We start from the raw sequence: 14,271 nt of genomic DNA on the forward strand, positions 1-14,271 counted from the left end.
ATATGTTGTGTAAAATGAATGTGATTATGAAACTTGTGTGTTTGATTAAAGTTTGAGGGGCTGGGAGAGGAGATTCCTTCACTCAGGTGTTCACCGCAAGGGTTGCAGTGCAGCAGCAGCTCTAAGAAATCCCAACTCCTCTCAGCATTTATCTTTAAAAGATAGCAGGAGGAACTCAATAACAATATAGGAATTGAGATTAGAGCTTTTTTTTTCTCACAAAAGCTGAGAAAAGCAACATCCTTATCATCCAGCAGTAGATCACATAGTTTAATGTCTTAATGTTAAAGCATTTGCATTTTACATCAGTACAAATGTGTTCAGTCTTCTCAGGGATAATCTTCAATTCTAACCCAGATCTGTCAAAGAATTGATCAATTTAATATGATTTTTCCCGTCTCACCTATAACATATTCACGATGTTTACTATCCTAGTTTAGTGTGTTGGCAGGCAGAGAATTCTTTATTGTTGTTGGATTCGCTTTATGTAGCGACATCCCCCTTTTTTATTATATATTATATTATTTATTTAATCCTTTTTAATATTTCATTGCATTTATTTGTTTTGTCTTGTGTCTTCCTTTGTTTTACTGAGAGGGCTATCTGTTGTGAACTTTCGGATCACTATTGATTTCATTGTACTTTTCTATTATCATGCATTTTTTACCTCCATGAATTGTTATATTAGGTTTTTATGCTGCATGTGTGCAAAAAGGTTTAAAGTTTAACCTGAATTGAATTTCTCTCTGTTTTAATTTGTGAGCTTCACCTAGAGAATGAAAAGCGCTACACAAATACATTTGTTTTATTATTATTATTCAAAACCAGTGTTTCTATAGAATGACTAAAAAGAGGGTGAAAAGGAAACTGAAAGACTTTTATACCTTCAACTTGATGGAAGTACTTTAGGTTTACAATGCATTAATGCTTAAACTAAACAATAAAACAGCTGATGGGAAACCCTTTAATTTTGCAGGTATTTATAGTCAGCAACCAAAGAGTTGGACATTCAACACTTTGTTGTAACTTCTGAACAATGGAGTGCAATGCATTGTTTTGCATTTTTGTCATGGGGACAAAACAAAAACTCATGATCAAGCCATATAAAAAGCAAATTTACAAAAGCTTTTATTTAGTACTCTACTTTTTAGTAACTCTTTACTATCTCTGCTCAATCTGTGCTCTAATGAGCTGGCTTTGTTCTCAGTGTTGCGAGTGAATGTGACTTTGTTTTCATCACTTACAGACGACAGAAGGGGAGGGTGAAACTTGTGTTGGAGGAGGAAATAAAAACCGTACCATTCTGTTTATACCACTGATACCAAGTGTTAATTTAAATCCACCGTCAGAGTGTGTGTCTCGCATTTTAGTGTAATTAATTGAATATGCTGCCAGAATTTTTGATTCAGGACTTGCTGGTACACTAGGTTTGAGAGATTTACTGATGTTAGATGTCAGGAAATAAAAAACTGTACAGCAGTTAATCACCAGAGTTTAAGAGATGCGGGTGTTCGTGCCTAATGACACTTGCAGCACTGCAGCCTCCACGCTCACCCTGCACTGTAAATCCCACTAACAGGGGACAGCAAATTGCCGACTGGTAGAGCGAATGAAATCACGATCATAGGGGTTTGCAAAAAAACTTACTTGGATGTAGTTCGGCCAGAGTGTTGCCAGGGAAACAAGACGTTGCCGACAGCTGCTCGGTAGCTGTAGACACCCAAAAGTCCAAAGGCGAGGGCAACCTTGGAAACCCATGAGCATCGTCTTTGAACCAGGAGGTAGACAAAAACCAAACAGAAAGCAGCCAGCAGGGAGAGGACGGTCCTGTGTTCAGAGCTGGAAAACATAACAAAGAAGCAGAAAGGCACGGGGTGAAGAAAAGGCTGTAGTCTGATATGGAGTTCATTTAAAGCAATGTTATGTGACCTTTCCCCCCTAAAATATAACTGTAAGAATGGTGTCTCTGTCAGTCCAACTTTAGGCCCTGAATAAAAGTGATGGGAAAAACGGTATGTAGCGGTTAGCCTGTCGAATATCAGAGTTGTCATAAATCCATCCATCTTCTCCCGCTTTTCCGTCAGGGTCGCGGAGGTAACAGCTCCAGCAGAGAGCCCCAAACTTCTCTTTCCCTGGCCACATCAACCAGCTCTGACTGGGGGATTCCAAGGCGCTCCCAGGCCAGCGAAGAGATATAATCCCTCCATCTGGTCCTAGGTCTACCCCTCGGTCTCTTCCCAGCTGGACGTGCCTGGAACACCTCCCTAGGGAGGCGCCCAGGTGGCATCGTCACTAGGTGCCCAAACCACCTCAACTGGCTCCTTTCAACGCGAAGGAGCAGCGGTTCTACTCCGAGTCCCTCCCGGATGACTGAACTTCTCACCTTATCCCTAAGGGAGATGCCAGCCACCCTGCGGAGAAATCCCATTGCGGCCGCTTGTATCCGCGATCTCGTTCTTTCGGTCATGACCCATCCTTCATGACCATAGGTGAGGGTAGGAACGAAGATGGCCCGGTAGACAGAGAGCTTTGCCTTCTGGCTCAGCTCTCTTTTCGTCACAACGGCGCGGTAAAGCGACTGCAGTACCGCTCCTGCTGCTGCGATTCCCCGGCCCATCTCGCGCTCCATTGTTCCCTCACTCGAGAACAAGACCCCGAGATACTTGAACTCCTTCACTTGGGGTAAGGCTTCATTCCCTACCTGGAGTGGACAATCCATCAGTTTCCTGCTGAGAACCATGGCCTCAGATTTGGAGCTGATCCTCATCCCAGCCGCTTCACACTCGGCCGCGAACCGATCCAGTGAGTGCTGAAGGTCACAGACCAATGAAGCCATTAGGACCACATCATCTGCAAAAAGCAGTGGGGCAATCCTTAGCCCACCGAACTGCAAACCCCCTCCCCCACGACTTCGCCTCGAAATCTTTTTCATGAATATCACAAACAGGATTGGTGACAAAGCGCAGCCCTGGCGGAGGCCAACCCTCACCGGAAATCGGTCCGACGACCCGGACACAGCTCTCGCTTTGAGAGTACAGAGATTGGACGGCCCTGAGCAGAGACCCCCTCACCCCATACTCCCGCAGCACCTCCCACAGTATCTCCCTGGGAACCCGGTCATACGCCTTCTCCAAATCCACAAAGCACATGTAGACCGGATGAGCGTACTCCCAGGCCCCCTCCAGGATCCTTGCGAGAGTGAAAAGCTGGTCCGTCGTTCCACGACCAGGACGAAAACCACATTGTTCCGCTTCAATCTGAGGTTCGACAATCGGCCGGACCCTTTCCAGCACCTTAGAGTAAACTTTCCCGGGGAGGCTGAGTAATGTGATGCCTCTGTAATTGGCACACACCCTCTGATCCACCTTTTTAAAGAGAGGAACCACCACCCCTGTCTGCCACTCCTTCGGTACTGTTTCCGACTTCCACGCAATGTTGATCAGACGTGTCAACCATGACAGTCCCTCAACACCCAGAGCCTTCCGCATTTCTGGGCGGATCTCATCCACCCCCGGGGCTTTGCCACTGTGGAGCTGTTTAACTACCTCAGTGACTTCCCCCCGTGAGATTGGAATTGATCCCCCTTCATACTCCAGCTCCGCCTCTAACATAGAGGGCGGAGTTGTCGGATTCAGGAGTTCCTCAAAGTGTTCCTTCCACCGCCCTAACACACTATCAGTTGAGGTCAACAGCGCCACATCCTTACTGTACACAGCTTGGATGGTACCCTGCTTCCCCCTCCTGAGGTGTCGGATGGTTTTCCAGAACAACTTTGGTGCCGACCGAAAGTCCTTCTCCATGGCTTCTCCGAACTTCTCCCACACCCGCTGCTTTGCCTCGGCCACGGCTGAGGCTGCTGCCCTTCGGGCCTGTCGATACCTTGCAACTGCATCAGGAGTACCCAGGGATAACATATCCCGGAAGGCCTCCTTCTTCAGTCGGACGGCTTCCCTGACCACCGGTGTTCACCAGGAGGTTTGAGGGTTACCACCCCTTGAGGCACCTAAGACCTTGAGACCACAGCTCCCTGCCGCAGCTTCGGCAATAGAGGCTTTGAACACCGCCCACTCTGGTTCAATGTCCCCAGCCTCCACAGGGATGCCTGAAAAGCTCCGCCGGAGGTGTGAGTTGAAGGCCTCCTGGACGTGGGACTCCTCCAGACGTTCCCAGTTCACCCGCATTACACGTTTGGGCTTACCAGGTCTGTCCAGAGGCTTCCCCTGCCACTCGACCCAACTCACCACCAGATGGTGATCAGTTGACAACTCCGCCCCTCTCTTCACCCGAGAGTCCAAAACATGCGGCCTCAGGTCCGATGATACGATAACAAAATCGATCATGGACCTTCTGCCTAGGGTGCTCTGGTACCACGTACACTTATGAGCATCCTTATGTTCGAACATGGTGTTTGTTATGGTCAATCCATGACTAGCACAGAAGTCCAGTAGCAAACCACCACTCCGGTTCAGATCAGGGGGGCCGTTCCTCCCAATCACGCCCCTCTAAGTGTCTCCATCATTGCCCACGTGTGCGTTGAAGTCTCCCAGCAAGACTAAGGAGTCCCCTTCAGGAGCCCCATACAGGACTTTCAGGGTCTCCAAGAAGGCCGAATACTCTGAACTGCTGTTTGGTGCATAAGCACACACAACAGTCAGAGTTTTCCCCCCCATGACCCGCAGGCGTAGGGAGGCAACCCTCTTGTCCACTGGGGTAAACTCCAACAAAGCGGCACTCAACCGGGGGCTTGTGAGTATCCCCACACCCGCTCGGCGCCTCACACCTTGGGCAACTCCGGAGAAGAATAGAGTCCAACCCTTATCCAGAAGTAAGGTTCCAGAGCCGACGCTGTGCGTAGAGGTGAGCCCCACCAGATCCAACTGGTAACGCTCCACCTCCCGCACAAGCTCCGGCTCCTTCCCCCCCAGAGAGGTGACATTCCACGTCCCCAAAGCCAACTTCTGTCGCCTGAGTCTGGTCCGTCGAGACCCTCTGCTTTCACTGCCACCCTTCTGGCAGTGCACCCGACCCCATCGTTGTTTCCCGTAGGTGGTGGGCCCGCGGGAAGGAGAAGCGGAGGTGTTGCCCACGTTGCTTTTTCGGGCTGTGCTCGGCCAGGCTCCGTGGCAAGCCCTCCCACCAGACGCTCGCTGACGAGTCCTCCTTCTGGGCCTGGCTCCAGAAGGGGACCCCGGCTTCCTCCGGGCTGGGTCTCCTCGCTTCCAATTGTGTTATTCATGGAGTCTTTTTGAACCAATCTTAGTCTGGCCCCTTACCTGAGACCAATTTGCCATGGGAGACCCTACCAGGAACACAAGGTTCCAGACAACACAGCCCCCAGGTTCATCAGGGCACACAAACCTCTCCACCACGATAAGGTGATGGTTCTCGGAAAGGCGTCATAAATCCTCTTCTTAATAACAATCAACAAAAGTGACAAACTGGTGTGGTAATATGTTGTTAAAGGGGCCCTATTCTGCTCATTTTCAGGTTCATAATTGTGTTTGGTGCTTCTACCGTTTCCATGCTTGAATGTTCAAAAAGGTGTTTATTCTTCTCAAACTGTCTGAAAAGCAAAAGAAATCAAATTGGGCCCCTTTGATTTACAGATACTGGTAATGCAATGTGGCAGGCAGCACCAGCGGTCAAACATGCATACTATAATGGAGTGTGGTGGATACACCTAAACCTTTATGTGCAAAAATGATAAAAAACATTTACCTTTAAATGTATCAACTCAAAAACACTGTCCCGCATATCCCTTCTTTACATCTTTTAACACTATGCAACTTCTACGTCATTCAGGTGATTTTGGTAAAACTGGATTATATTTATGGAGATTTATTTTTTCTAGTTATCCCTCTGATACTCTCATGGCTCTGCCTCGGCTCTCAAAGATTTACAGTTTCTTGATAGAAAGAGAGTTTTCTGGTTGCTAAAGTAACGCTAAATGCTAACCGCCGATATCTCAGTTTGCCCTGCTGCCAGGACTGGTTTCTTTGATCACCTGGGAAATGTAGCTGTTTACACTGCCAGCACACAAGCTTTGAATTCTAGGAGGGGAAGATTTTCAGGCCTTGGGCAGGGGGGGATGCTGGCAAGAAGCAGGCGATAGCTTCACAAATTAAAAAGCTGCAAGACAGACGCGGGGCAGGCCTTTTTGCTGTTGCACTATTAATTAAGATCAGCTCGTTTGCTATATCTTGTGATGTTGAATTGCTTCATGTTCAGCTGTGCTAGCTAAGGGATTTGGACAATTGCATGTATAACATTACAGCTGTCCATAGTTACAACAGTAGCGTTTCAGTGAATAGCACAAAATCACTGAACAACAAATAAACTGTTCATTTTGTATTTTTTTTAACATTCTTTATCTTTCAACAAAATAAGCAAAGATGAATCAGGTAATTTGATCAATCAATACAGAAAGAGGAACACTTGAAGCACTGTAGACTTTGAGCAACAGAGAACATTTTGATGAGATGAAACACAGTCATATCCTCCAGCAGTAGTTTAAACTTTAAAGAGGCACAGAACTCCAATTGTTCACTGGATTTCAGACTATATAGCTTGAAATTACACTTCCACCGAGCACACACAGGTAATAAGACCTCAAAGGGCATATATCAGAGTAGAATAGAAGCTGTGTATTTAGACGTTCTCTGGATCAGACAGCGGTGGAAGTCAGGTACTTTTGAGACAAGATGAGGCGTAACACTACCTAGGTCTCATTATCCAAGCAACAGGCAGTGCAGGTAGCAAGAAAGGGCAATGCTGGACAGGGAAAAGGTCAAAATCCACATCTCTATTCCACAATGTGATGCATGTTGAAGAACAAACCATAATCCCCTGCCCCCTGCTGTTGACGGAATATTAATGGCTCTGAAACTGTCGGTTTTACTGAGAAATCACCCCGTTTTTCTACAAACCGAGCAATCACAGAAAGCTATTTTTCTTTCTTGAATTTTCTAAAAAGAAATGCTAAGTGGAGGGTCCTGTCAGCTTCTCAGCCAGAAAAACACCCTTTAAAATGTTTCAGTGTCAGGAGCAAAGACTTATATAATGTTAACACCTTACACCTTTCTAAATGTCAATGAATGATCACTAAATTGTTCAGGGACTTATTTTGCAGTCAAGTGTAATTTCCTCAAATATTTCACTCAACGAGCCCCATGAAGTATTTCCTATATTTCCCATAATGGCCTTCAATGCTCACCAGAGAAAAGGAGTGAACTGGTGTAGGTGGAAAGATACAAAGAATTGTCAATTAATTGTATTCCAGCATGCGGAGGCTATTTATTGGTTGCTTTTTTTTTTACAATTAATTTATGTCTGTGAGATTGCTGAATGTTGGTACTTAAAATAGTGAAAGAAGTCTATTCTCGTGTATTCTCTGCAGCTGTGTTGAAAAGTTGAGAAACCTATATTTTACTGTCATCTATATGTTCCCACCTATCTGCATCAAAAAGGGTAATAATTCGGCCTTGTCTTATGGGTTTTGTGTCCAATATACTTCAAGATAAGCATCTGAACACCAATATAATCACTTTATAAATCCAGCTCTTTTTTGTTGTTTAAAAAGGGAACTCCATTACTTTAAAGGTACTAAAGACAAATAGAAAAACAAACCACTCGGCCTTTTTGCTATTCATAGAGTGTGTCTTTTCCCTGGGGATCCTCTTAGTAATCACATAGCTGCCAAGAGTAATTCAAAATCAGCCAGGTAGCTGCTGCTGTTAAGACTATTTTTTCTTCTTAGCTGCCTCCTGAAAACATCCAACTTTTACAAGCCAACTTAGCGTGCAAGCTGTTTAGTACTGGTAAATAAGTTTGGTTCAATAAGCCTAGCTAACAGAAGCTATCCAATCCCTCCTCACTGATCAAAATCCAGTTTTTTTGTCAAGACATTTGAACTTTTCCGGACCGTATATTCAAACAAGAATTGGAAAATTGTTTTAATAACTTATCTTCACAAATACAAAGAGATTTTTTATAAAAACATCTCTGTATACTTTAAGTTTCTCTATTATAGACTTCATTTAAATGCTACTTTAAAAATAATCTGCTGTGTCTCCAGTGAAATGAAGACTTTTTTGTGTCCAATTTAATCGGAATAGTATTTTTAAATAGATTTCAACTTGACTTTGTAACCAATGGGCTGTGTGGGTAAACGGGTTTGTTGTGAATTTCTTTTTGTTCATGGCCACACTGTATTTGTTTCCTTTTGCATAGCTCCTGCTTGAAAAAGAGGTTTTAATGAGACAACCTGTGTGAAAAAAGATCAAGGCTAGGGTACTGCCTAGTGGGGACTGTTAACAGCATCACTATCATGACAAGAGACATTATGAGTCACTGGCAAAACAAATGATGAAATGAACGGCATGTTTTAATCTTTTTTTGGAATTATTAACATAAGAGAAACAGTAAACCCTACCTGTTGAGCCAGTGTCCCATGTCGGGAAGATGAGCCCACTGCACCCCGGTCTGGTTGAGGGAGCGCAGCAGTCGGCAGCAGAGCAGAGTAAATGGCGGCGTGGCTAACGCTAGCCACTTTTCTGAGTAAATCTCTGCCTTGGGAGAGGGGTGACAGTCTTTGGAAGGGAGGATAGACTCTTCTTCGTCTCCAGAGCCCCTCTGCTCTCTGAAGTACTTGCGGCAGACGTCCTGGAAGACGGCGAGGCAGAGGGTGTTGAGCAGGAAGTACCAGGTTTGGTGCTCTTCCTCCACGAAGCTGCTGGCTGCCAGGCTTAGAGTGTGTCCTACTGTGCCGGCCAGCAGCAAGACGTCCAGCTCAGACAGCGACCACTCACTTCCAATGCTCCTCAATGGAGACTGTTGAAGAAAACAAAAGTGCTGTTTCAGTCAAATAAATGTTGTGGTTAGTGTACAGAGCAGACAACATTAATATGTTGCTTCTGTCAAAAAAAGGCATTATTTTGATCTTGTCTGTTGAAGTGTCTCATAAATCAAAAAGCTAGAGACCAATATAACTTTGGTAGAGATTAGGGCTAGAAAGTATTTTGGCTGATCTTGCAATAGCGATATGGTTCAAGGTATTGAGAAGAATGATAATTGTTACAGAAATATTCTTTATTTTCATAGAAAGGGATATTAAAATGATCATATTTTGTTGGGGAGGATCTGTACCGAACAAACAGCGCCTATTTTCAAACCCCAGTTAAAGTTACAATGGTTCAACTCAATGGGATAATCAATTGGATCAAACTACTGCTTTGGTGATTTATGTCAATTAAAAAAACAAAACATATCCAGTGACATTTATGTATTTAATAATAAAGCAGTTTTGATCCACTTACATCTGCCTAATAATCTTACCAACATACTCAAACTCAAATGTTGGATGCATACTGTACATCCTTCACATGAAACATTCTTCAGGTTGGTTTTTCCTTTGTTGTTTTTTGCTCATACACAAGATTCAGTCAGTCTTTTCATTTTTCTTTGGCCATAGCGCAGCAGAGAGTGACCGTGAGCTGTCATTCATAAATTCTGGTCATCACTTACAGTATGTATATTTGAATCCCATTTAAAAAAAATGTTTTTGGGCCAATCACGTACTTGTATGCAAAGCATTTAGTTTGATGATGGCATATAAAGAAAGTTGAAGTGAAGTTCAGCCAACTTATCAGTTCAGCACCAATAGTTTAGCCAAACAAACAAATACAGACACATCTTAAGAGTTCACCTCTATGATCCTGAGAGGCTGCGCCTGCACTTAAACTATCTGCAGGCTTTAGCACCTGTTCACTGTGGGATTACTCTGTTTCATACTTGATTTTCCTACCTCTCACTTTACACAAGAATATTTAGTTCTGGTATTTGTGTTTCTAAAAAGGAGAACAACATCACTCTACTGTTGCAAATGTAGAGTCCACAGCTTGTAGGTTGCATACATTTTCATACATTAGGCGTATCTAGGCTGTTCTTTCTGAAATGTGTTCAATAACAATTCTTGTCTAAAAGTTTTTTTAACATGTCCTAGATTAAATAACCTGTCTAAAAGTAAATTATCACCCAATATAGTTCTTTGTCCCACACATATTGCAGGAATGAATCCAAGGAGGCTCTGCCCGTTCATTTTCAAAATCTGAATTAGCTTTACATTACTGAGAGGAGTAGGAGGATGCCCCGCATGCCTACAACTTCTTAGTTCATTTTAGATAAAAAATGGATTTCAAAATGCATGGAAGAAATACTTAAAGGAAGCATTTGTAAAAACTGAGAAGCTCGGTATCACTATAAAAGTATTATTACTCTAACGATATACAATTTATACAGGTAAGTTTTTGACTTACAATCCCTAACAATATATCACAAATGATGGGTATTATTAGATCTTACTGCTTTTTTTGACACAGTTGCCTATTGTTGTAAACTGGGTTAAACTTGCGTGTACTATTATGACATTCAGGTCTAACCTTAAAGAAATAAATACATTATTTCTAACTTCAAAGCATGTCAGAATGACCTGTGGAGTACCACAGGGAACCCTGCTCAGCACTCGTTTGTATGATTTAAAAATGCTAGTGATAAGACAGATTTTTCAAAACAATAACAATAATTACCATATGTGCTGATGATACTCAAATCTACATTTGAATTTAATCACATGACTAAGGAAAATACTTAAGGTGTTTTCCTTTACAGTTCCTAGGGATTGTCTTTGATCTATAATTAGCATTAATGTTGAAATAGGTTAAAACGTCTGCCTTTTATTGTTTAATGCTAACACTAGACAAAAAGTGTATTCATGCATTAATTTCAAGGAAGTTGACCAAAACAAAAAAACTTTAACCAATTAAATGTAATTCAAGTTTCTGCTTTGTGATTCGCAGTAATTAAAAAAACCCTACTGGACAAGGACCACATTTTGGACATTTTCTCTGTATGAACAATTTGTTTTCTGTTCTGCGGACTGTTCCAATCCACTGAAACCCCAGGAACTTACTGGTTCCAATCTCTATGGCCCTGACCAAGAAATAGTCCAGCGCATAACATCTATCATTTACAACCTGAACTGAATCCTAATGTGGCGAGATGGATAAAGGATTTTACTCCTTTACCCAGTCCAGTCCTCCTGTGCACCATGAGAAAGCACAAAACATCATCATCATTTTTGTCAACGTGTAATATTTTGCGTGATTTCTGGTTTCATCTTTGCATCCATGCCAGCCAATATTGTATTGCTATGACTTTGGGCAAAAAGAACTATGGAACTGACAAATAAGTCGCCATACCTTTAGAAATACTTCAAACATTCTTGGGTCCAATGTGTGTGTTTGATTTATCATATACTACTGGCAGGCGGCTGAACATTTCTCTCCTTCACGCAGTTGTGAACCATTTTGGACTCAGCCTTCAGTGATAGGACTTTCAAGATTTAAAACATGAAATAAAGATATTTTCCCAAAGTAAAAAAAAAAGGAAGAGGGCTTTTTACTATATTATAGGCTCCTTAAAAACTTGGGAAAAACTCAATTAATATATTTTTAAAAGGGTTAAAATTCACCTTCTTGTCACCTCCTTTACAGACACCACATTTTAAAGGAAGTACACTCACCTTTAGGTTATTAAAATTAATTCAGCTGGAATTCTAATCACATTTCCGTTGAAGTGGCGAGTTTGAAAGTGTGCTTAATCTTCCTGTAGAAGAGAAACTAATCAGGAAACCTCTCGTAAAACTTTGGATGCTGCCCTTAATGCAGTCATTTGTCAAGCCAAAGCACGGTCAGTTTTGCACTTTGATCTTAACTTACTTAAGTGATTTTGTAATAAGACAAAACTTTACCTGACTTTAAATCATTTTTTTCCCTTTCGCTTATTTCATTCTCGAACTTTGTTGCGTAATCTTTTCCCTTTAAGTTTTAATTTGGAAACATTTAAGTAAAGTTCATGGTCGCTGGGAACTGTCCAAATAAATGTGAATTCGCCAACATCTGAATTCACCTCATAAGACATTCAGAGGACTCCCTTTAAATTCCATACCAAGGCCAATATAGTGTTAACCAGATTCATTTCATAATCTCCATATCTATATTAGTTCGTCAGAAATGAGTTTGAGGATTCAAGGAGTCTACTAATTATATTTCCTTACAGAGGTACAAGATTTTAGTCTTGAAGACAGGAGACGATTGTTTGTCTTTAATCATTATTTTTGGAACATGATATATGAGCAATATATGGAAAAAATCCACTGCTTTTCAAGTAATCAATGATATCTTGAAATTGATTCCAACATTGAGTGCAAGTCAATGTGAGGAAGTGGAAATGCTAATACAGTTTTACTGTATGCAGTATACGGTCAGTCTTAGGCGGAAGAAGAAGTAGAGTTGTAGATCAAGTGACAGCTTTTATAGTTGAAGACAATTTACAGCTACATGTTGTCATCCATTAATACATACTGCTGTGATATTTTATAAAACACACTGAATAATTTAAAAAATTTTATTTACCAGTTAGGATCGAACACATTATTCTGTGGGTGCAATTTTTCTTTAATACACATTTCATTCATTTAATTTCATGGCATTCCTCAAATGAATCCTGAAAGGTCAAACACTTGAAGTATACTGCATGCTTTCGTTGTTAGATTGGGTTTATCTTTTTGCTCACCTTCACAAGTTGTGGACTAACTTTTTGTCGTTTACCCTTGGGGCAAACGTGTGGTGATTTCTCAACAATCCCCTGCTGGATGATGAAGCACACTTTACTAAGCCTAGTCATTACCCGCCAGCTGAGCTATGCGCAAATTCTTCCGACATTTGTGTGACATTCAAAGTGAAAGAAAACTATTCGACAGTCTTTTTCAAGGAAACCCGAGCCACAGTATATTTCCTCCACATGCTCCAGAGTATAGATGCAGGAGTTTATTCCTTCACCCAACCCTAATGGCCCGAGTGGATTCCTCCTGACTTTTTTTTTTTACCCTATCAGCACTTTGCAAAGTTCTTAGAAGGGAAATGAGATATAACCTTTACAGATAAATTATAATGAGCAAAGAGATGCAGCAGTAAGAGGATTCATATTTTTGGCCAATTTAAACAAACACTAAAGACTGAACGCTTCCACCTTCTGAGTCACTAGTCCCAATATACTGATTTATTGCCCACATTTAGAGGAGCGATCTAAACATCGCAGACAATTGCTTTTATTTGTTGAGGGTGAATTTCAACATGTCATACTTTAACACAGAAAATAATTTAACATAAACAAGCCATAACACTAATTCAATCTACAAATACCATCTGAAATGCAGTCTCAAGGGTTGTATTTCTAGACCCCCTCCCTGTATAGTCCTATCACCAATTGTTTGTTTGACTGCTTTTTCCATCAACCATGTAATGTTAGTGACATTTTCAACAAAATCTCTAGTTATTTAATAATCGCACCAGTAACTTAGTTCCATGTTACCTCTTTCCATACGTTAAACCTCGTATTCAGTTTAAACATCCATAAACACTTTCTGAGTGTGTCTTTAAAAGGCGATAAGTATAGTGAAAACTAGAATTCATCACAATATAGCCTATATTTGTTATATAAAAGCTAAGTTGAAGTTTATTTTTAACAATGTGTTTACATCATATTCATCATAATTCTGTGTCATTTAATTAAAAGGATAAAGCTCAGGTAAATACATACATTTATTTAGGTAGTTTACTGTATTAGAGTTCAAAATGTCCTGCTCAGTTTGGTTAATTCTAAAAGAAACAATTTAAAGTTGATGATTATACAAATTTGAGCTAATAGAATGTACAAAAGATTTTTGAAAGGTGCATCAGTAAATTATTTCCATACAATAAATGTTTATGGAGAGCTAGCAGGAATTGACACGGCCCAGTCAAATAATAACTGACCACTCAGCTGCCACTTCAAGGCTCACCTAGCTAAAGATAATGCTGTCTAATGCAACCGTCATGCAATAAATCAATCCATAATAGAGGTTATGGTATGAAGGTGTGGTAGACAAACAATGATCCAGACTGATTTGATCCCGCTGGACTGGAAAAGTTTTGATATGATGGTTAAAAGTCGTAAAAAAAAAAAAAACACACGCACATTTCAAATGATGGAATATGCTCGTCAATGCGGCAGTGTGTTTCAGGAAATGTGAGCTGGTTTTAATGGATTTTAAAAACAACGGGAGCCTGTGACTTCTGGGACACAGAGTGAACCTGCAGCAGAACTGAGTGTATCAGCTTCAGTTACAGAATCATCTCATTGTTGTTCTGTGGGAATGAACAGTCAAAATCTGGA

General features: G+C 41.6%; 1 protein-coding gene across 2 annotated transcripts in view; it reads right to left on the minus strand.

Moving 5' to 3' along the window:
- The window catches only part of pigg (phosphatidylinositol glycan anchor biosynthesis class G (EMM blood group)), a 73,606-nt gene that overhangs the window by 28,004 nt on the left and 31,331 nt on the right, over positions 1-14,271 (minus strand). For both annotated transcript variants that reach the window (XM_063876581.1, XM_063876582.1), the window contains exons 9-10: positions 8,432-8,829; positions 1,648-1,839 (exon numbers count right to left, since the gene is read on the minus strand). In XM_063876581.1, coding sequence (XP_063732651.1) covers positions 1,648-1,839; positions 8,432-8,829 — 590 coding nt within the window. The remainder of the gene's footprint in view (positions 1-1,647; positions 1,840-8,431; positions 8,830-14,271) is intronic.

The sequence above is a fragment of the Eleginops maclovinus genome, chromosome 23 (genome assembly GCF_036324505.1).
Source record: "Eleginops maclovinus isolate JMC-PN-2008 ecotype Puerto Natales chromosome 23, JC_Emac_rtc_rv5, whole genome shotgun sequence".
Lineage (NCBI taxonomy): Eukaryota > Metazoa > Chordata > Actinopteri > Perciformes > Eleginopidae > Eleginops > Eleginops maclovinus.